This window comes from Girardinichthys multiradiatus, chromosome 10 (assembly GCF_021462225.1).
Source record: "Girardinichthys multiradiatus isolate DD_20200921_A chromosome 10, DD_fGirMul_XY1, whole genome shotgun sequence".
In the NCBI taxonomy this organism is placed as follows: domain Eukaryota; kingdom Metazoa; phylum Chordata; class Actinopteri; order Cyprinodontiformes; family Goodeidae; genus Girardinichthys; species Girardinichthys multiradiatus.
In genome coordinates, this window is record NC_061803.1 from 28,633,902 (window position 1) to 28,657,258 (window position 23,357).

At 39.9% G+C, this 23,357-nt stretch overlaps 1 protein-coding gene across 1 annotated transcript; it reads left to right on the forward strand.

Moving 5' to 3' along the window:
- The first annotated feature begins 618 nt into the window (after positions 1-618).
- dhrs7cb (dehydrogenase/reductase (SDR family) member 7Cb) lies at positions 619-17,378 on the forward strand. Its single transcript, XM_047376110.1, has 7 exons — positions 619-755; positions 5,034-5,190; positions 9,582-9,694; positions 10,836-11,046; positions 11,131-11,223; positions 14,768-14,929; positions 15,032-17,378. Exons 2-7 carry the CDS (start codon positions 5,037-5,039, stop codon positions 15,238-15,240), a joined length of 942 nt encoding a protein of 313 aa, XP_047232066.1. The 5' UTR covers positions 619-755; positions 5,034-5,036; the 3' UTR covers positions 15,241-17,378.
- The last annotated feature ends 5,979 nt before the right edge of the window (positions 17,379-23,357 follow it).

Sequence of the window (23,357 nt, forward strand, 5' to 3'; positions counted from 1 at the left end):
TATATTGAAGGAATGGCCTGTTTTTCTACATTAAGGTTAAAAAGAATTGTCAAGGGCTCAGCTGCAAAGTCAGCCCCCATGTTTAAAAACTAGAATCTAATAGATTGAGTACCTGAGATTTCTGATAATCTAGAGCTTTGAGGGCTTTATGAAAATCAGCAACAGACAATGCACAAAATTGAAATGCTCAACAGAGAGAACCTCTCTTTTTATGCTGATTTAAAAACTGTTTCGTTTACTGGGAGCTAAGAAGCAGAGTCCAAACCCCAGAAAAGCAGCTCCACACCATAATCGCTTTTGCACCAAACTTTACATTTAAGCCAATGCAGTCAGACAAGTGCCACTCTCCTGGCTACTGCCAAAATTAACATATACATCCAGATCTGGTGAGGAATGGAGGGCTTTATTTACTCATTTTGATGTCCCACTATGTTGAACCCTGGGACTGTAAGTTTTTAACCAGCTTTATAATGCCCAAAAGCAAAGAATGGAGCTGACACTTCAAGGCAGTACCAAGTGAGCATGGTTCAGATACTGTACACTGCATATGTGTGTATTAGTGCTTTACTCAAGTGGAGGCTATTCTAAGCAGGGGGGGAAGGGAGGGGGGTCTATTGGAGAGCACTTAGACACACAGAGGAGTAGTGTTGTGTGAATGGGAAAGGGGGAAGAGAAGGGCCTCCATTACCCAACTGAATCCATAAAAGAACAACAGCCAGCCAGTCCTGCTGAAGGATTAGCTCCCTGTCCATGCTGTAAGTGAACCAATAATAACACAGATTACAGGTGTTTGTGTCTGTTAGCTGGTTGCTATAGTTGTGCACACACAAGTCGACTAACCTTAATCTCTAGAGTGATCATAAGATTTTAATATAGATTAACCTTTATCTTAATGTACTTCCACTTGTTAGATATGACAGGAAAGGTTGGACATTGCTATTAAATGTAAGGCTCTCTAGTTGCTGCCTTTAGGGTGTCCTATGACAATGTTCCAAAGATGACAGTCTGAGGAGTCTCCGTGGCAAGAGTATATTTAGCTGTTCACCTCAAACTCACTTTACATGGAAAGTGTGTTAGCAACGAGTCCAAATACAAACATTCCCCTAAGGGCGCTCAACACATTTGGTGCAAACATAGTGAAGAATACAAGTAGGACATACAAACATATTCATCCGCTGCATATTTACTAAGTTCAAAATCTGCCAGTGTTAGAAAATAATGCTGTTATACTGGGGTTTAAAAACCGAGTCATATATGTTGTCGTGACGATGCCATCCTTTGCTTCCTTGCATGTCCAACAGCTGCTTTGAAATGCAAATGTGTCAGTTCCCTGAACTGGGAATTAACCTAAATATTCTACCTTATTAAGCCCTGAGCAGACACATTAACTGTTTCATAGTGTCAGTTCTGCCTATTTGCTATTGTGGGGATATCAGTGGTAAGGTTACTTTGTCAGCTGAAGTATTCTTTATCAAAAGTATTCACACATCTTTACCATTTTCTTACACTTTGTCCATCCACAAACTTTAATGTATTTCATAATACATAATAAACAAACACAGAATACTGCATAAGTGTGAGGACAACCCATGGTTTTCATTATTTACAAATGAGTATCTAAAAATTGTGGCTTACATTTGTATTCACTCCCTTTACTTTGATACTACTAAATAAAATCAAGTACAACAAAATGCTTTTTGAGGTCACCTAATCAGTAAGTCCACCAGTGTGTAATTTAATCTTAGCATAAATCAAGCTGCTCTGTGAAGTCCTCAGAGGTTTGTTTGAGAACATTAGTGAACAAACAGCAGGTCAGAGAAAGGTGGCAAGAAGTTTGAAGTCGGCTTAGGTTATAAAAACAACTTCCCAACCCTTTAATATGACACAGAGCACTGTTTCACCATCCAATAATAGATAGACTATGGCATGACATGGCCATAGTCCCTGCCTGATTGGTCAGGGAGAGCCATAATAAGAGAAGCAGCCATGAGGCTTTTATGTAAAAGTAACAAAAACAACATCATTGCTGTGAGAAAGTCTGAAGAAATATACTTCAGATGTGGAAAAGTTCAAGGGTTATTAATACCTTTGCAAGTCCCTGTATTTACAACCTAATAGCACTACTGGTGACAGTTTTCCCCCAAAGGAATAAATTCAGATAAATAAACACACACAGATTGGTCTTCATGAGAAAAAAAAAAAAAGTAAAACAAGCCAGTTTCACATTGTTTATTGTGAAGCTCCATAAACTTCAACCCCTAATGTTACTCTCAAATACTTACATTTAACAATGTCACCTCGTATGAGTAAATGGGATGTTGATTTAACTACCGGAACCAAGTTTAAGTTTTGGAGTAAAATTTGCTCAAAAGCTTTCAGAATCACCTAAAATGCCAACCTTCAGCTTGTACAATACAAAATCCTTCATTGAACTCACTACAGAGGACAAAAGCTGTTCCAAATGAGCCTCCCATTTACTAACACATGCTCAAACTGCATGGGAGAGAAACTGTATGGGCTTTGCCGCCTCAGCATCGGGGGTGGAGGATTATGGGGATGCAAGCACCGGGACAGTACTGTCCCTGGGCGGACTGAGTATTTGGGTGCTGCTCTGGGGTGATGGTGGTTCTGGCATGGAGGTGTGGGTGGTGGGGTGAGGATGCTGCAGCTGCCTGCACTGAGGCGGTGTGGAACCGTGGACCACTGTACACTCTTGTCTAGGCTACTGCCGTTCTTGGGGGGGTGGTGGATGCTTCCATACCTGGCCCAGTGGGTAGGCAAGACGCCGTGGTGGCCGGGGCTAGGTGGGCAGGGGGTATGGGGGCATGGGTAGGATAGAATAGGGTCTGAGGTTGGGAGAATGTCCCTGGACAATGGGGATTTGGAGGCTTGGCCGACCGCTCTGTGGGGACTCCATCTGGCATCTTTAGGTGTCTTTGGGGGCTACCTGTACTTGGTTGTGGCTGTATTGGTGTGGGCACAGGCTGGGCAAGAAGGAGCCACTTGGGGAGCTGACCTCCGGAGGGATTTGCCTGACACTTTGACGCCTATCCCCTCCTCCCTAACATATGCGATACCACATATAAGTAGGGTCTTATGGAATGGGGCACCTCAATTTTAATACACTCTAGACTCTAATGGTTTTGGGGTTGGGGTTGGGGTTGGGGTTGGGGTGGGGGAGACTATCAGCAAGCAGAGGGGTCTCGCACACCCCAGCCAGAACCCCCATTTTAATGCTCTTTAGAGATACGCATCTTCATTCATTGAAACATTTCACATTACCACAAACACATATGCAAACACCGTAGAGGGGAGGGGCTGTGCTCGGAGGTGCATCTTGGTTCTCTATATCTCCTGTCCCAGCGCCTGTGCTGGTTTGGTGGGGACTGGAAGTGTGGGGATAGCCTTGGGTTCACCATCGGAGAACCCAAGGCTATGGTTGGTGAAATATGGTCTTTCTGCTGTGCGTGGGTAGGTGGGTGGGGGCCCTGGGCCACTGGGGCACTAGATACCAGGCTTGGTTGGGGATGGCATTGTGGCTTGGTTGGGGGGGGGGGGGGGTCAGTGCCCCACATCTTGCCCTGTGCCTCTTTGGCCTGGTGGCTCTTGCTGCTGTGCTTCGCTGATGACCTACTTTTGTGTGGGACATATGGCTGCCTTTGGGTAGCCCTCTGAGTAGGTCTGCCTTTGGCTGCTTTGGCCTTCTGGAGCCAGGTCCACCTGTCCTCTGCTGCTCTTGGGTGCTGTGTGTTGCAGGCCTTCTATCGTTCTCTCCACTCTACGAACTGTGCAACTTCAGGTGAGAAATTCTACACATACGCTCAACCTCTCAATGTGGTATGCCTAAAATGCCAAGACAGGTCAAATAAAAAAGCATTACCACTACAAATCAGCAAAAAGAGATGTTAGTTGCTGACAGCCATTGATCCCGTTATATTTTTTTCAAAGATCACACTTTTTATTGGACTTTAACAAAGAAATTCCACAACAACCAGATATGATAAGAAATAAAAGATTCTATTGTGGAATGTTTGAATGACCGAAATTAATGTTGGACTGTACAGGACCTCTTTGGATGGCTTCTTGAATATTCTGACTGAGGGACAATAAAAGATATTTCTATTCAACTACTTTATTGTAAGAGGAAAGAACTAAGTCAATGTTAGCTAAGTAGAGACTAAACATCACCAACAAAAAGTACTGAGGACCACTTAATAATTTTGATCTGACTATCTAAACTACGTGTAAAATAGATACCTAGGGAGACCAATCTCCTAGGAACAGCCCACCAGGTGACTAATGGTGGGGAGGTGTACATTCTGCAGAAGACCAGCAAAGGTGTCTTCCAATAATGTGAGTTTCAGGTGACTACTTCAAGTGAGGTTACCAGGAAGAAACCATAAGGATAAGAAGTCACTCAACAGAGATGCAAAGGGAAATCAAGTTAGAGTTTTGAGACACAAGTTGACAGGAATCTAAGATAGATGAGTGCACTTGAAGCTAACGAAACGAGAAGCATCACCTTAGTTACCACAGCAAATGTCAGACAATCTGGCAGAGAAATATCAGCCACACTGGTCTTAAACACAGGGATTTTGATGAACAAATGAGATACAGATATGTTTAGGTCAAGACAGTATGTCAGATTATACTGATCAAGATACCAACAGTATAAGGATTTCACAATGCTGGAATCACATTTAAAAGATCTACTGATATGATGCAATGGATTATTCTCTTTCATGACCGCACACCAAAAATTGACAATAGCAAACAAAGAATGTCCATTGCTGCATCATTGACCTATCTGTCTGAAAGGTTCATGGAGCTCAGGTTGAACAACAAACTTTAATTATCGGATTGTTCTAAGTACAACTGAATTCAAACTTGCTTTTTGTTTTGGTAACTGACAATGAGTTTGTGTCCTCGGAAGCCCCTAACCTGGTCCTGCTGTCCTATAAGCCCAGACAGTTGGTTCGACCAACATATTGTCTCATATCCCTCCCTGACCCCTGTTCTTTTCTTCTCTGCAGAACATGGCCCTCCCCTCAGTGATGGTGTTGCCCCTGCTGATAGTCTGTGCAGCAGGAGTGTACTACATCTACAATGAGGTCATAAAGTTCATGTCCAAGACCTTAGTGCGCAACAAAGTCGTGGTGATATCTGATGCTGTGTCAGGAGTGGGAACTGGTATTGTTCAGAAATGTATCTCTTTCAGTTCTAACACATTGTCACATAAATCCAGATTTTATGAAGTGTCATCAGAGATAGGAAACAAATGTTTATGCCCCTTTTCCAATGGCTCATTTTAGTTGGTGCGGGTCTGCTCCACTCAGTTTCGCTCTACTCTGTATGGTATCAGTTGTGTTTCTACTGACCCACTGACGGCTGAAGCCATGCCAGCTGAAGACCCACCCCTAGGCGACAGTGCAGTGCCCTGTGCAACTATTAACGTCTCTGTGTGTTAGTTGTCACATTAAAGTAATGCGTAAAAAATGAAAATAATAATTAAATAGAAAATATAAACATTAATAAACTAATTTCTAATAAGGGTTGTATTAATGTATATGCAAGAATGTCTTATATATAATTTTTTATATATATAATGATCCACTGGCATAATTATCTGGACCACAGTCCAGCCAGAACTTATGGAAAAAGAAACAGATATGCTGCTGTCTTAACTGGTGAAGCTCCAAAGTTTGCCTGAGGAAGTTAAAAGTTTTTGTCTCAGTCATGGCAATATTGGGGAAAACGACATTAAAGCTCAAAACAGTGGACTTTTGACAGCGGTGAAGTTAGTTTTATGTTGGATATTAGGTATTCGTACTGTGTGGATTCAGCAGAGACTTCCTCCCGTTTGACCCGATGCAGGCAGTCTGATTACGAGCAGCTGTAATTCGGCAGCCTCTGTGTAGTTCAGAAAGCTGATGTGCCCTTTTTCTTTTCTGTCAGGCTTCAGGCATCTTTTTTTCTTGTAAATAATAAAATTATATTTCAGTTCGACCTGCTTGGCTATTGTAGTCCTCAATATTGTTGTAGACACTCATGAGTTTTACTAACTTTTATCCTGTACTACCTCTTTGAAAACCTTCTCATCTCTCCGGATACCATGGCCAAATCAGTAAACAGCAGTCTGTTCCCATCACATGTAGTCTCAACTCAGCCCCAGTCATACCTGCTGAGGAGCAGGGACCAAAACAGTAGGTACTGGTACAGAAATAAACAGTAATGGAAAAGCTCGCAAAAGAGCAGAGTGGGCTAAATTGAGCCAGTGGAAAAAGGGGAATAGTGATGGGATTATGAGTGGAGCAATGATGTCATCAGGCTGGATCATCGGACCATACATCTAAACAATGAGTGGTAACCACTCACATAGGATTGTATCATAGTCACATTAGATATCATTACCAGGACTTGACTATAAGGTGATTGATAGCATTTGCATTAAGGATTTGGATGAAGCTGTTTGGTTGCCCAGAATGTGGAGGAACTCTTTACAACACTGTTTGGGATGACAGCGAGTGTAGTTACTTTCAAATACCAGTTGTTTTCAACATTGGGCCAATGTGACATCCTTATGCCCCATATAGTGGGCAACTGCAAGATCTAACCCCCCATCCTCATGTATTCTGAAATGTCTATTCCATCTACAAATAATCCCTAGTCTCTGGTGACCTTCAGTCACTGTTAAGACTGACTTAAGATGCGCTAGCAACTGTCTGACAGTACTTTCTCTCAGAGGTATTGACTTTGACTTGATTCGAGTTAGACTTGAGTCATAGATTCTTGTGACTTGTGACTTGACTTGAGCGTGTGTACTTGAAATGACTTGATGCTCTCATTAAAGTCAAAATATTATAACGCAAAAAGAAAATGTTAAAAATAAAATATTTATCCACATCCCTTGTTTTCTCATGTCATTGACATTTCCTCCTCATCCCACCAAATCAGAAATGCCTCATGCTTTCCAGCAGTGATGAAGCATGTTTCTTCTTTTGTGTTGACAGGTTTAAAGAAAATAGTTCTATAAATAATACAAAAATATTTTTCTATTGATTATAAGTTTGATAAACATAAAAGACGGAAAAAAGAAACATGGGGAAGGAATTTTCCTGTTTCTCTAACTAGTTAATTGTATTTGGAATTATGACACTATCATGTGAATAATGAACTTTTTATTGGCATTTAAAATGTGCTTTGTGATTTCCTTCATCCATCCATTAATTTTCTTCTGCTACATAATATTTATGGTCTTGTAAGGCAGTTAGGTTAGGCAGCCTATCCCAGCTGCCAACAGGCGAGAAGACGGGTACATCCTGAGCAGATCGCAGAAAGTTGCCAGTCCACTGCAGAGCTGAAAGCATTCAAGAAAGAAGTTAAAGATTTATAGAAAGCATTTGTTTAGATGCTTTGTGATATTCAAACAAACACTTTTTAGTTTTTTTGTGTATAGTGTTTTAGGGATAGCTCATTATGATTTGTTAATATGACTTGAGATTTACACAATAGGACTTGTTAGTCTTGACTTGACTATAGAGACCTGAGATTTACTTGTGACTGGGGAAGTAATGACTTGGTCCCTTTGCTTTCTCTCCACTCATAAGACCTTCACTTACTCCCTCCTGTTCTTGTTTTAGATGTGTTTTAACATTTAGATTGTAACCCTCTGGGTCTTACAGTATTCTATCTTCAATTGAAATAAGTAATATCTGCATTTTCAAAAGAACGATTGTTTTAATTTCAGATTAAAAAACTTAATTTTTTTATTACTGGGTTTTAGAAGTTACAGTAGATGTATTCTGTGTTGAAAATGAATATTGCTATACAGGTCCTTCTCAAAATATTAGCATATTGTGATAAAGTTAATTATTTTCCATAATGTAATGATGAAAATTTAACATTCATATATTTTAGATTCATTGCACAGTAACTGAAATATTTCAGGTCTTTTATTGTCTTAATACGGATGATTTTGGCATACAGCTCATGAAAACCCAAAATTCCTATCTCACAAAATTAGCATATTTCATCCGACCAATTAAAGAAAAGTGTTTTTAATACAAAAAACGTCAACCTTCAAATAATCATGTACAGTTATGCGCTCAATACTTAGTCGGGAATCCTTTGGCAGAAATGACTGCTTCAATGCGGCGTGGCATGGAGGCAATCAGCCTGTGTCACTGTGTCTTATGGAGGCCCAGTATGCTTCGATAGCGGCCTTTAGCTCATCCAGAGTGTTGGGTCTTGAGTCTCTCAACGTTCTCTTCACAATATCCCACAGATTCTCTATGGGGTTCAGGTCAGGAGAGTTGGCAGGCCAATTGAGCACAGTGATACCATGGTCAGTAAACCATTTACCAGTGGTTTTGGCACTGTGAGCAGGTGCCAGGTCATGCTGAAAAATGAAATCTTCATCTCCATAAAGCTTTTCAGCAGATGGAAGCATGAAGTGCTCCAAAATCTCCTGATAGCTAGCTGCATTGACCCTGCCCTTGATAAAACACAGTGGACCAACACCAGCAGCTGACACGGCACCCCAGACCATCACTGACTGTGGGTACTTGACACTGGACTTCTGGCATTTTGGCATTTCCTTCTCCTCAGTCTTCCTCCAGACTCTGGCACCTTGATTTCCGAATGACATGCAGAATTTGCTTTCATCCAAAAAAAGTATTTTGGACCACTGAGCAACAGTCCAGTGCTGCTTCTCTGTAGCCCAGGTCAGGTGCTTCTGCCGCTGTTTCTGGTTCAAAAGTGGCTTGACCTGGGGAATGCGGCACCTGTAGCCCATTTCCTGCACACGCCTGTGCACGGTGGCTCTGGATGTTTCTACTCCAGACTCAGTCCACTGCTTCTGCAGGTCCCCCAAGGTCTGGAATCGGCCCTTCTCCACAATCTTCCTCAGGGTCCAGTCACCTCTTCTCGTTGTGCAGCGTTTTCTGCCACACGTTTTCCTTCCCACAGACTTCCCACTGAGGTGCCTTGATACAGCACTCTGGGAACAGCCTATTTGTTCAGAAATTTCTTTCTGTGTCTTACCCTCTTGCTTGAGGGTGTCAATAGTGGCCTTCTGGACAGCAGTCAGGTCGGCAGTCTTACCCATGATTGGGGTTTTGAGTGATGAACCAGGCTGGGAGTTTTAAAGGCCTCAGGAATCTTTTGCAGGTGTTTAGAGTTAACTCGTTGATTCAGATGATTAGGTTCATAGCTCGTTTAGAGAGCCTTTTAATGATATGCTAATTTTGTGAGATAGGAATTTTGGGTTTTCATGAGCTGTATGCCAAAATCATCCGTATTAAGACAATAAAAGACCTGAAATATTTCAGTTAGTGTGCAATGAATCTAAAATATATGAATGTTAAATTTTCATCATGACATTATGGAAAATAATGAACTTTATCACAATATGCTAATATTTTGAGAAGGACCTGTATACCATCAAAATTAGCTAAGGTAGCCTGCAAATGTTTCTTTTTACACTTCAGATTGAAGGTAGGTATTAATCATCTCAACATTTTTTTATATTTTATTTTTTTAATACCAAACAGTCATTAAGCATGCTTTATTTTCTTCTTCAGAATGTGCCCATCTCTTCCATAAGGCCGGTGCCAGACTCATTCTGTGTGGAACTACCTGGGATAAGCTGGAATCCCTGTATGACTCCCTAATTACTGACTCTGACCCGAGAGAGGTGAGGAAATGAAACCAGGATTAATGGTACATGCCAGAAGGTGTGTCATTTCAGGTACATCAGACTAATCATGCTTCTTTTAAAAGGTGTTAAGCCATCTGTTTGGCTCAGAGGCAACATTTGATTTGGGCTGTTTAGGCAGTTACAATAACATTTATTTTCCATTTGGGATTCATAAAGTGTTTTTAAGGCTGTCTGGTAGGTCAGTTGGCAGCAGTGCTGCCTTTCAACAAGAAGGTATTGGGTTCATATCCTGGGCTGGGGTTTTTCTGCATGGAGTTTGCATGTTCTCCGCATGTGTTGGATCTTTTCAGGTGCTCCAGCTTCCTCTCAAAGTCCAAAAACGTAACTGTTAATTCAATTGTTTATTAAAAAATGTTCTCAGGAATGAATGTTGTTTGTATGGTTGTTTGTTCCGTTAATCTTGAGTTGTGCATATTTGTAAAGTAAAAGATAAATAAGACATGATCTTACCACAAATTTTCTATTAAATTCAGGTCTGGACATTAGGTGGGCCATTCTGACCCATGGATATCCTTCATAGTAGTGCTGGCTGTATGTTAGGGTTGTTTTCCTGCTGGAAGGTGAACATCTGCCTTAGTCTTTTGCAGCCTTTTACAAACTCCAATCTAGTGCTGGCTTTCGTAAGGTTTGTGAAAGTGACATGAACAGTCCATGGATATCAGAATCTGTCCTTGTTTTGATCAGAAACATGTTCTGTCACCACCTCCCAGATAAACACTTCCTCTGAATAGCACAATGGAAGGATATCCTGTCTGACAGCAGGCTGTCCTCATGTGTCTTCGCTTACACAGACCAGAGCACATGGACTCTATGGCGAGAGCAAGTTTAGATAGCTGTGCAGGGACAGAAAGCAAATCCATATGTGTTTACTATCAAGGATGTTTTCTTTACTGATGGCTCGGCTATCCTTTCAGTGCTTCAGTGCATGTGCTTCACGTTTTATTTTATATTCTTGCAGGACTGGATTAAACCATTTAAACTAGAAACATTTGTTGTATCTATAATTATTACAACATGTTTTTAGGATACTTTTTAAAATCAAATATCCTGCATTTTCTGTATGAAGACTTGCAATCAGTTACCCACACAAAATAAAGGATCACTTGTCTCGGTTTAGACATTTGCCCCAAAGCTGGTGATCCTGGATTTCAGTGATATGGACAGCATGGAGGATGTAGTGACTGAGGTCATGGAGTGCTATGGCTACGTGGATGTGCTGATCTGCAACAGCAGCATGAAGCTGAAAGCCCCCATTCAGAGCGTCTCTCTGGAACTGGACAGAAACATCATGGACATCAACTACTTTGGCCCGAGCACTCTCGCCAAAGGTGGGTGGCATGTTGATACAAATCAGCTTGGATTTAATTTGTTTTAGCTTCACTTTGTAGATTGACTTTATTGAATTGTGGCAGGTGTTCTTCCGGCGATGTTGTCAAGAAGATCTGGACAGGTTATACTGGTCAACAGCATCCAGGGCAGACTGGCAGTCCCATTCAGAAGCTCATGTAAGCTAAAGGTTTAGACTCCAGCCTTCAACACACACACACACACACACACACACACACACACACACACACACACACACACACACACACACACACTCTTGTTTTGCTATATGTAGTGAGGGCCATGTGTTGACTTCCATTGATTTTCAGTCATTTTCAACCCTTTCTATGACCTAACCCTGACAATAATCCTAAACCTAACTATTACCAGTGCATGCCTAACCCCAACCTTAACCTAAAGTCAATTCACACCTTAGTCCTAAACCTAACCGTTAGCAAAATAGGTCGTGAGGACCAGCAAAATGTCCTCACTTTGGTACAAACGGTCCTCAATTTGATGGTGAAATCGGGAAAATGGTTCTCACTGTGATGCCAAGACAGGAACACACACACACACACACACACACACACACACTTTGTAACAAGTTATTTACATCTGAGGCCAAACATTTTAGCTGTGATACAAACGTCTTTAGACATTTCACTCGTTACATGAAACAAACATTTTATTTAGATTTTTGGAATACATGCAAAATGTTATTTGTGGCATAAAACTAACAGTGCACATTACCTTGAATGTTCCTTCCCCACAGTGGGAGATGATAGTGGCAGCATCATCCTGAAGTAGCATCTTACAGTTGGAGTGCCTGTGGCAAGAGTTGAATAATCTCCATCCAGTCTAGCTGTAGTTGTGACATCAAGTATTAAAATCAGCCTCTGGATATGAAAAGCTGGAAGATACATTCCCACTCATTTATTTACAAAGTATCGACTCAGGTTCTAAATACAAATGCGTCTCACTGTGTTCAGATTTTTATTTGTAATATCTTTAGAAACTAAATATACATGTTTTCTGTTTCTAATTTGTTGGTCTATCACATAAAATCCCAATACATTTCCCTCGAGTATGGAAATTCCACCTAACAATATTACAAATGATAGAGATCATCTGGGTCATTCAGAACTTGAAAGTTTGAGGGTTACTTGACATGAAGAAGACATCAGGAAGAACATCCATCAAGGGCCAGAACCTTGTTAGGAGTGTGCTACAGAGTCATTTTACCACCGGTCCAGACGTATCTGCTCATAACTGGCAGCAGGTGGGTTTTAATGGATTGGAAATGGATTTGTCTGGAGGAAAAAAGAATGATTCCACTGTGGTGCTAACAGTGAAGCATCCTTAAATTGCTTCTAATCCAAGGGAGTTAGATTACTCAGAGCTCTGCCCGTGAATACTGGCATATATGAAGAGTGGAATTAAAATGTTCTCCAGGAGCAACTTCTTTCAACAATCGAGGAACAATTTCGTGAAGATGAGTGTTTTTTCAGTATGATGGACTGTATCACAAGGCTAAAATACAAAGTAGCTCTAAGAAGAAAACACTGGAACATGGGAAACATCCCTTTTTTGAATCCAATTGACAGCCTGTGGCTGATTCCCTTAGAGCAGGTGGATAAAAGGAGGGCAACAAACTGATCAACTCAAAACACCAATAACACAACGAGCCACCATCAATCAGGGTTTAGCCAAGACGTTGATACACAGTATAACAGAAGTTCTAAAGAACAATCTTTATTATTGCCAATATCCAATCGTGACATAAGTTTCACGTATTTACTAATATAAGCCTTTGAAATTGATTAATTAAGTGTTCTTAAGTAAACCACTTGAAAATAGAAGTAAAAAAAAACAGCTTTTGGGTCACAGCTAACATTGTTAGCCATGACTTTACAACGTTATTTTGTATCAAATGGGTAACCATGTGAGCTACTACACGGTGGCGCAGTTCTTAGCGCTATTGTTTCACAATGAGAAGGTCACCGGTTCTAATCCCAGCCTGGGGTCTTTCTGCATGGAGTTTGTATGTTACTCCCTGTGTATGTGGGTTCTCCCAGGGTGCTCTAGCTTCCTCCCACTGTCCTGGGTGTACCCTGCCTCTTGCCCAATGACAGCTGGAGACAGGCACCAGCCCCCCTGACCCTGCCAGGATAAACAGGTATAGATAATAGAGGGAAGCATGGATACCTAAGTACCAACAGAAACCAAGACAATGCTTCGTATTGATTTTGTTTAAATGACTTTGGATCGCCTGCGATGGACTGGCGACCTGTCCAGGTTGTACCCCGCCTCCCGCCCATAGACTGCTTTAGATAGGCACCAGCTTCCCCGCGACCCACTATGGAAGAAGCGGTAGAAAATGACTGACTGACTGATTTGGATTGCCTCATGTATATCCAGCAATAGTCACCATGCAAATAGACCAAGTCATAACTTATTTTTCAGAATCAGAATCAGCTTTAATTCTAAGTTTGTACAAACAAACAAGGAATGTGACTCCGGTACACTTTGCTCTCAGTGAGGACTTTTTATTCTATTTGTATATATAGCAGTGGAAATAAAGAATATCTTTTAAAATGTATATATATACACAATTGACTTTACAAGAGAAGATAATGTGATTATCAGTCCAAGTATACATGGTGTCGTTCTGGACCTCTGACTGTCAAGAGTTCATCAGACAAACAGCCTGGGGGAAGAAACTGTCTCTGTGGCGGCTGGTTTTAGCAGACAGCGCTCTGTAGCCCCTCCTGAAGGTAAAAGCCTAAACGGTTTGTGTTTTGCCTTAACACTGAACAACAAGGGCAAATTTGGAAAGAATTCCAGTCATGAAAATCACCAGCAGTCTGGGTGTCAAAACTAAATATGTTCTTATTACGATAACACTGTTTAATAGTACAAGTTATCAAACTGCAAGTAGCAAGTTGGTTAAGCAGATTACTGCAGTGTCTACAATTAATCATCTAGCATCAACTTATTAGACTTGTGTTATTCTAGAAAAAGCAGAACGGGAAAAATTGACAGAATTCTGCACAATAAGCACTCTTAAACCACAACTACATTCAGCCCCTATATTTTCTCCTACAATTTTTTGTTAAAGCTTTGTGAAAATACCATTAAAAACGTGATAGTTTTACTCAAGGTATATGTACTTCCAGGCGTTTTTCCAGAGTCCTTTGCAGTCAGTGTGGAATTTACTCACCCTTCTGGAAATGTCACTCAACCTGTTCCACTGCATCTATATTTGTAACAAGTCTGTAATGAAAAGGTTTTTTCTTGTCTCCCACGCTGGGAAATGATGTAACCTTTTGAGAATGCTTGAAAAAGGTAATCAGGGCCAGGAACGTAATTAATTACTTCCTGCAGTCAAAAACATTCTCTGGTCTGTCTTTGCCTTCTGTTTATTGTTAAATAAATCTGAATACAGCAGAACAGTGAGAAAACATAAGCTTTTGTTCAACAACTATGTAGTTTCTTTAGTTTGTTCACACCCATTAAAATCTGCAGATTGGTCTCAGTCCAGATTTGATTAGATTTGAACTTTTTCATTCATAGCATTTACTTACTGTGTACTTTCTAACTAGACTGCTAGACCTGAGGGCTTCCATCATTAGCCAGAAAACAATTAAACAAAGAATGCTGTCTGTAATGAATGGAATGAGACTCTGCAGACATGCTTGTGTTATTATTTCTGTGCACTGACAGATGCTGCCTCCAAACATGCGGCGCAGGCCTTCTTCGACTGCCTCAGGGCCGAAGTGGAGGAGTACGGGATTGTTGTCAGCACCATTAGCCACACCTTTATCAACGCCTCTGAGCCGCCACTTGCCGTGGAGCCAGCTCCAAAACAAAATATCCTGGCTGAATGTGAGTGTGACATGACCAAAAGATGCAAGGCACATATTTAAACTTATGAAAATATTTGGAAATGTTCCTGGGACAAGTCTGGATCAGTCTGTTTTTCCACAGATATTACCAGTCAGCTCAACCACGGTGTGCAGCCCTCAGTCCTGGCCAATGAGATTCTGCAGACGGTGAACAGGAAGAGGAAGGAGGTTGTGCTGGCCCACCCCATCCCCAGGGTGGCCCTCTACCTCCGTTCCCTCTTTCCTCCCTTTCTCTTTGCTGTGCTGGCTGCTGGAGTAAAGGACTCCGTGTTGGCTGAGCAGATACAGTAGAAGAAAATAGATGCTGATGTGAAATCTAGCAAAAGATTGTTTGAAAATGTCACACATAAAAGTGATTGTCCTGAAAGCTTCTCTTACTACGTGATGCTTCCAGATTTAAGTTTTGACTTTGACAAGTTTAGTGATTGCGCTACAAACTGCTGGGTTAAAAATACCTTAATTTGAATTATTTTTAGATTACTTTGCTAGCCTTGTCCCAAGTCAAATATGAACGATCCAGCCCTTGGGACTGACTCAGCATAGTTGGTTATGTATTAAAAATAGATTAAAGAGACCGACATCTCATTTTAGGGAAACCATAGTGTTGTTTGAACCTAATAACCTTTATTACTAAGCAATATTTTGGGTAAACTGTATGATTGTCATTTGTTTTATTTTGTTCTGCAATAACAATCAACAGATTCAAAAGGATAAAGACAACAGCTTTATAATGTCTCATAAGATATTTTGTGACAAACAACTAAACTTTCTGGAACATGCCAGACACTTTCTGGAACTTTCTTCAAACTTACCAGATATTTCCCTTTAAAACGTTAGTGAACGTTTTCAGGTATTTTCCCTGGAACTTTCATGGAACAAACTGGTTACTTTCCCAGAACTATAAGTAAGAACTATAAGACTTTTAAAAGGGTTGTTATTTCCCTGGAAGATTCTTCCGAGAAAGATTTATGAAAGTTCCTGTTGAAGCCGCAAAACGTTCTGCAATGTGCCTGGTAAGTTCCAGGACAATTCAATAAAGTTACCTTTTAGTTCTGAGAATGTATACCCCGAGTTATATATTGCTAACTAAAAATCTTACTGAGTACAAACGTGAATGTTCAACATAACAATATTTTAACTACTGCAGGTAAAAGCCATGTTCTTTTAAATGAAAACCTAGTTCTCTTGGCTGAACTGAGGTCTTCTACACAAACCTCTAACATTAATACAGTATTACACACAGGAGCTAAGGTGAAGTCAGATCAGGTCATTTTTAAATGGTGGTCTGTGAAGAATGATGAAACTCCTACTTCCCTCTTCTCTAACACCACAGATGTTGACCCTTGTAGACTCAAAAGCAAATACAATAAATTTTACTAAATTGTTTTCACATTTTCTAATGTGAAAAATGCTGTGTGTCTTTTTTTTTTTAAATAGGTTAATTGCTAACGTTTATTTATGAATTTTATTTAAGGCAAAGGGAAAAACACCCATGTGATGTCAGAACAACAAGGAAAATATACAACGGAACATTTTTAGCTTATAATAGTGAGAAAATTTAACTTTAATATGAGTTGACTTAAATACATGAGGCAAGTTTGTTGCTTTTAGTCTTACAAATTTTCTTATTTCCCTGGTGAATGTGACAAACTCAGGACTATTATCATCTGGTAATGTTTACTCACGTTATACACTTACTTGGTGAACAGTCAATCACCAAGTAAAGCAGCCAGACGAAACAGTGCAATTAGGAAATAATTAGCTATGCATGAAAACCTTTGAATTTGCAAGATGTGGTACCTTTAAAACTGCCCTAAGGTTTGGCATCATGAGTAGAGTGATAATGTTACCTTTGCAGTTGCTGCAGTGTCTGGCAGTCAAAACAGTGAAGGAAATCAGATACAGAGGATTTCTTGTAGATTAGAGGCCTCCAAAGGGGATAATATTGACCAAATACCATGGGGGTGCACAACTGAAGATGCTAAAGTTTCCATGAAAAAAAACTACATGAAAAAAATTCTACTTAAGCAAATTGTTTTAAAAGTGTAAGTTATTATACCGGAACCCATCAGTATTTTTCTGAAAATGTGCAATAAGAAATGGTGTGTGTTATCTGATTTCCTTTCTTTGTACTTTTGGAGTAAAATTGGAAATATACATTTAGTTTGAAAGTTAATATTTTAATTTTCTTCACGTATAAATTTTAAATGGTATGTTTTTTTTGGGCAGAAAATGGTTGTAGTTCATCCACTAGATGGCAGCAGCACTTATGACAGTTCATGTTTTTTTTTGCCTCCCCTCTGCTTTGTGATTCAAAGTGTCTCTGAATTTATCCTACTATACAAGGAAAAATATAGATATAATTGTTGAAACTGAATCAATATTTAAAATTTTTGTTGGTTATAAAATAAACATATACCCTAATACTCTTCCATGTACATTTTTCCTTTTCTGGTCAAGGCTTGCTCTGACCAATGTCTATTGTCATCTATTTTTTTCATTTTAAGCACTGAAACAAAAATAAATACATTTCCTGTAAAAAACACATTTGGTCCTTAAAGCAGACACATATCACAAAGGTTGGCCAGCTTTAAATGTAAAGTAAATTCAGGAGGTCCAATCAGGGAGTTTCTGCTGGTCGTGTATGTAGGTTGAGTGCTTTGGGGGGGTTGGGCCTAAGTATCACGTCCAGCTGGTAAGCGCGAGTGTGTCCTCTAGGTCACTCTCCTCAGGGGAGTTCCACATCTTTTGTCTCCGGGGTCCTCGGGACAGGAATGCGCCTCTAATACCCACATGAATAAATGCAGCTCTGTGACATTTCCACGTGTCAAACAGAAAATATTTCTTTAAAGAACTCTGCCGGATTCTCCAAATTGGCGTTTTGATCAGACACATTAACATATGTCACCATCACTATTCACAGCACATGAAATTATAGGGGTTTGCCTCCCTAGTGAGTCATTGTTTAACAGGACTTTGCCAATAGTTGATGAGCACGTCGTATCATATCAGCCACAATTTGTCGGATTTATTTCTGCTTAAAGGTAAATCAAATGGAAAAGCACTGAGGTGTACAGCAATATCAGTGAATGATCTAAGTGCAATAGTTTCTCTCAATCATCTGTCTGGGCTCTCTGGTGAGCAATATATAGATAACGCCAAACACGGTGAAGATGATTTTCCTGAAGCGATATTCAGAACTGATGCTTCCAAAATGCAAGGCATGACTTAAAAATTGGAGTCACCTCGCAGGGACGTCTGCTGCTCTGAAATGGTCTCACTATGAGTAAAGTAATCACCCTTATCAATTTTTAAAGGTCAGGTTATTGACACTAACTTGACTTATTGAGGTTATGGAGAGGCCATGGTAATGATTCCCCAAGCTTTCACTTTCAACACCAGAGGGACTGGCTCTTGCTTTAAAATATTGGATGAAGGTAGACTTTACTGCTCCAATGAGCATTAGTGTAATGTTTCCTTTGTCCATTCCTTCTTATTGCTTTGTTCCCCACCTTGCAGCCTATAAATAAAAACACACTCTCTTCTATTTTAGTTAGCATACACTTTGTAGATGTCTAAACCATTTGATCCAACCCGATAAGGTCATTTTAACTTTTTCCTAACATTGGGTGGTCAACAGTTTATTACTTACAACTAGTCTAACCATGTAAGATTTATCTTTGCCTCACTTAAATCTTTTGGAATACACTTGATGGGAATGTTGTCAGAGGGTGGGCATGCAGATATGTGTGGACATCCTTGTTCTGGCAGTTGTCTAGAAAAACTGCCAGCTAGGGAGCACAAAACGCGACAGGGTTGAACATGGATGGGGCAGGAAGTCTATTAGGTTTAATACGCTGATCTAAGCAGGATTGTTAAGTTCGGCTGGACAGCCGGTGGTAACCTTGAACAATATTTCCGCAAACACTTCTATTTTCTTGATGACTAGAGGAGCTTTCTAAGAGCTTAGTGTAACACTTCATCCATGCTTCTCAGCTCTTAAAAGGTACATTTTATCCTGTGAGTTGGTTGTTGTTTTCTGACCTCAACCGGAGTTCAAATATCAAGTTTGCTCCAAAATGTTAATATGTTAAAATTTCTCTTGGTCAGAAGAAACATCCACCCAAAAAGTTGGTGCCTATCTTCAGCTGTCATTGGGTGAGAGGCAGGATACTCCTTGGATGGGTCGTCAGTCCATCACAGGGCAACACACACACACACACACACACACACACACACACACACACACACACACACACACACACAGAGATCAGATTTAAATCTCACAGAAACTGGCAAACGCCATCACATTTTGCTTTGCTATCTTCTCTCAGAAGGGAGAGGGTAAGCTGTGTCTGGTGCTGGAGGTGATTAGAGACAACGTCTTTTCTTTGGAAATCTCTGGGTCAGATTTTCTTCTGCAGAAGCTCAGGTCTGAGACAGCCAGTCCTAATTCCAGCTGGTTTACAGTTGTCGGATGCACAGACAACAGACTGCACTAACGTTTTACGAACCAAAGGTTCTTCAAAGTAGTCTAACTCGGCCAGCAAAGTCTGACATCCATGCACGTTGTCGCCCCTTATGCTGCTTTAGTAAAGTGCCACGAGAAGGAGAGTGAATAATGCTGGAGTTTTGTGCAATAATGTCATGGGGATTCCAACTGTGACTCCTCCTTTCTGGAAGTTGTCCTGAAAATTGGTTAATGCTGTTTATTTAGTGATTCCAAGTTTTTACCAGTTTCTTTTGTTTTTGTGGTTCAGTGCTTGTTCTCCATCCATTCCTGGGCCCAACATATACCATAAACCAATGATACATAAACCGTCATTCACAGTTGTGGTTCTTGCATTAATTAGGTAAGCATCTTCTTCTGCTGCCCCTAACTAATTAGAATAATGAAATAAGACTCAGGGATGAGGTAAACTATAGTCTGGTCCTCCACAAGGCACGTTTGTTAGCTACTCTCTCTAGGGGACTCAACACCCAGGGGTGCCCATTCCCCATTGATTGCACATGCAAAAAAAGCTATAGAAAATCTGTTCAGGGAACAATTGACAGATAAATTATATCTTGTCATCTGGTGCTCATGCCACCCTGGGCAAGTGCCCATATGGCCTACTGTATATAAAATATATCTTTGCATTAACACACATGGTGACACAGATCAGGTTTAGTGTTTTGCCAAAGAGCACATTATCAATGGATAGGCTGGAATGAAACCCACAATCCTCTAAACAGATAGAAAACTACTGTTCTTTCCTCAGACATATGGGCTGTCAACTGCATGCTACTGTATTTAGGAACAGATAAGATAGATCATTTCTGTACATTTAAGTAACACTAACAGACAGAGTAATCTGGTTTCAAGGTTTGAGAAAACAAAGCGGATATATAAGTCAGGTTTTGATTAACAGCCAAAACTGATAAATCTGACTGCAGCTTATTTACAGGGGAGAAATGTCAGTTGTATTACATATATGTATAATGCTTGCTCACTTGGCATATTAAAAAGGGAATTGCTGGGATGTTTACTGGGAATATCCCAGTGGAAGGAGACCCACGGGCAGATCCAGAATTTACTGGAGAGATTAAATGTCCCTTGAGGCCTGAGCAAGCCCTGGGGTTCCCCAGGAAGAGCTTATAGTTGCTGGAAGTTGCTGGAAGTCTTCTGCTTGACTATTCCAGCATTTACTGTAAACAATAGCAAAATCTTACTAAGACAAGTTGTGCTTGTTAGAGCAACCACTTTTGACAAGAAACATATTTGACTTCTAAGCTATTCTTAAACACAGTAAAATTTGCTTCATTCTTCTGCATTAATTCCTTCTGATACTGTGCACACTGCAAATAAAAGTAAAATGTCGACAAAGTTGTCACCTTAGACTCACTATGCAAGATTAAACTGTTCTTTCGAGGAATAATCACAGCATCACATGTCATCTTGATACATATTTTATTCTTAATCCCTAAATCTGCTGTGAAGATTATACATATTCAATCTTAAGGGAAACTTTTCCTTAATCTCTCACAAATCCTCACAGATCACAAATCCACCGTGTCTTACATTCGTTTACTTAAAATATCTCTCCTTGCCACAATAAATGCATCCACAAGAGTAAAACTGCACTGCCAGCTGCATGTTATAAGCTTTAATGTTTAATCCTTTGGTTTTTATTTCTTTTGGGCACAAAACATACTAATGTTTCTAATCACCGTAAGATAGAGAAGGTCCTGGGATATACTTATGTAACCACCGAAATTTAAATCAGATTTTAGAGTTGCTTTTGTGTACAAAAGTACCAAAAATATAATACATATATAAAAATAAGCTCAAACCCTAAACCTTTGTACCAAAAACATAACAGGATTAATTTGCCAAGTGTAGATCTTAGAGTACATCTTTTTAGAATTTAATACTTTTACTTACATAGTGTAAAAGAATGTTAACTGTCCTGTAGCAGATGTTAATAAAATGTGAGTGTCTCTATTGATTGTCTGCGTGGTATGTATGCTCATGTTCAATGTCAGACACTCAATCAATGTGTTGCCTTGTTTTTCTTACAACCAAGTCTGATTTTCAACCACTGACACATAGAGCACTTCATCATTTATTACTCATTACAAATGAATCGCTGAAATCTGGACCCATTAATATTATTGTATATTGCACTGAGCTGAAAATCTTCAGCAAAAGCATTTGAGGCAATGTAACAGTTATTACAGAGATCATATTTTTCAAAGCTGGTTGCTGTCAAGAGGTAATGGTTGGTCAGTATCTTATCTACAGCAGACAACTCTTCAAGGGTCTTTATTTTTTATGAATACAGAAAGGTTAATACCACTCATTCAATACTACAAGCAAGGCAGAGGCAACATGGATTATCATCTTTATTTACAGTCATAAAAATGTTAATTTGGTTCATGGAAACACTATTTCGTTGACCCCCTACAACGTTATTATGAATGCATGAATGCAAAGCTGCGTACCCCCTTATAGGTTTCTTTTGTTTTAGTTTTTTGAGTTATACTTTAGTGCTTCAGATTATCAAACAAATTTCAAGTAACCCGACTAAATACAAAAAGCAGTTTTTATACAATGATTTCATTTCTTAAGAGAGAAAAAGCTATACAAACCAATTTAGCCTTATCTGAAAAAGCATTTCCCAACTAAATCTAACAACTAGTTGGAACACACTTGGTTGCAACAACTGCTATCCAGCGTTTGCCATAAATGACAACGAGTCTTTTAAATCTGTGTGGGCAAATCTAGGCATGCTCTTCTTTGCAGAATTGTTTTCATTCAGTTTCCTTAGGATGAACGGTCTGTTTAAAGTCATGCCACAGCCTGCCATTTTAACATCAGGGCAGACTTTTACTAGGCCACTTCAAAGCCATTTGTTGTCTTTTTTTACCATTCAAGGGTGAACTTACTTCATATTTCCATGCTTTGGATCATTATCCTGCTGCACAATCCAAGAAGGCTTGAGCCTGAGGACGTGGCATTCATGGGATGACATTCTCCTTCAAAACTTTCTATGAAGAGCAGTCTTTGTGGTTTTATCATTTATGGCATGTTGTACATGTCTTGAAGTGGCAAAGCAGCTCCAGACCATTGCAGTACCACAGCTAAGTTTGCTATTGGTATGATGTTCTTTTCTAAAATGTTTTTGTTAATTTTTGAAATTGTAAAAGGATCTATAACTTCCAATAAGTTATACATTTGTCTTGTTAGTCCAGACAATATTTTCCCCAAGTCGTGGGGATCAACAAGATGTTTCTGTGAATCCAGCCTTTGTGTTCTTTATGAATCAACAGTGGTTTTGGCCTCCCATGGAGGTCACTTATGCCCAGTGTCTTTCTTATTGTTGAATTATCAACAACCTTAAGACCCGCAGGGCTTTAGATGTTGTTCTGAGTTCTTTTGAGACCTCCTGGATGAGTCGCTGATGGACTCTTGGAGTAATCTTGGTCGAGCGGCCAATCTGAACTCATTTGGACTTAAATCTGATCGAAATGCTGTGGCATGGCATTTAACAGGCTGTTCAGTTTAAAAATCTTTAAATGTGGCCGGATTAAAACAATTTGTGATTTGTTTGATATTTGAAACACACAAGGGTGACAAAGAAGCAAACATCTTTCCGAAAATTGAAAGGGGCCAAATACTTTTCCACAGCACAATACAATAAAGATCTTAGTAATCTCAATGACTTTTCTTTGTAAAACAAATGCTGCAAAACAAAATATTTTAAACAATCTTGTTAATGAAAAAGTAAAACTGCAAAAAACAAAAAATATTTCTAGATCAGCAAGCCAAGGGCCGGAGGGGGCCTGGTTTGGGGACCAGCAGATTTTGTCTGTGACTATGAAATGCAAGGCTGTAAAGAAAGATGTTGACATAGTGCAATGTGATA

Coding starts and splice junctions, on each gene's coding strand:
- dhrs7cb (XM_047376110.1), top strand. CDS start 5,037: ATGGCCCTCCCCTCAGTGATGGTGTTGCCCCTGCTGATAGTCTGTGCA. Junction 11,047..11,130: donor CCCGAGCACTCTCGCCAAAG/GTGGGTGGCATG, acceptor GAATTGTGGCAG/GTGTTCTTCCGGCGATGTTG. Junction 11,224..14,767: donor AGTCCCATTCAGAAGCTCAT/GTAAGCTAAAGG, acceptor GTGCACTGACAG/ATGCTGCCTCCAAACATGCG.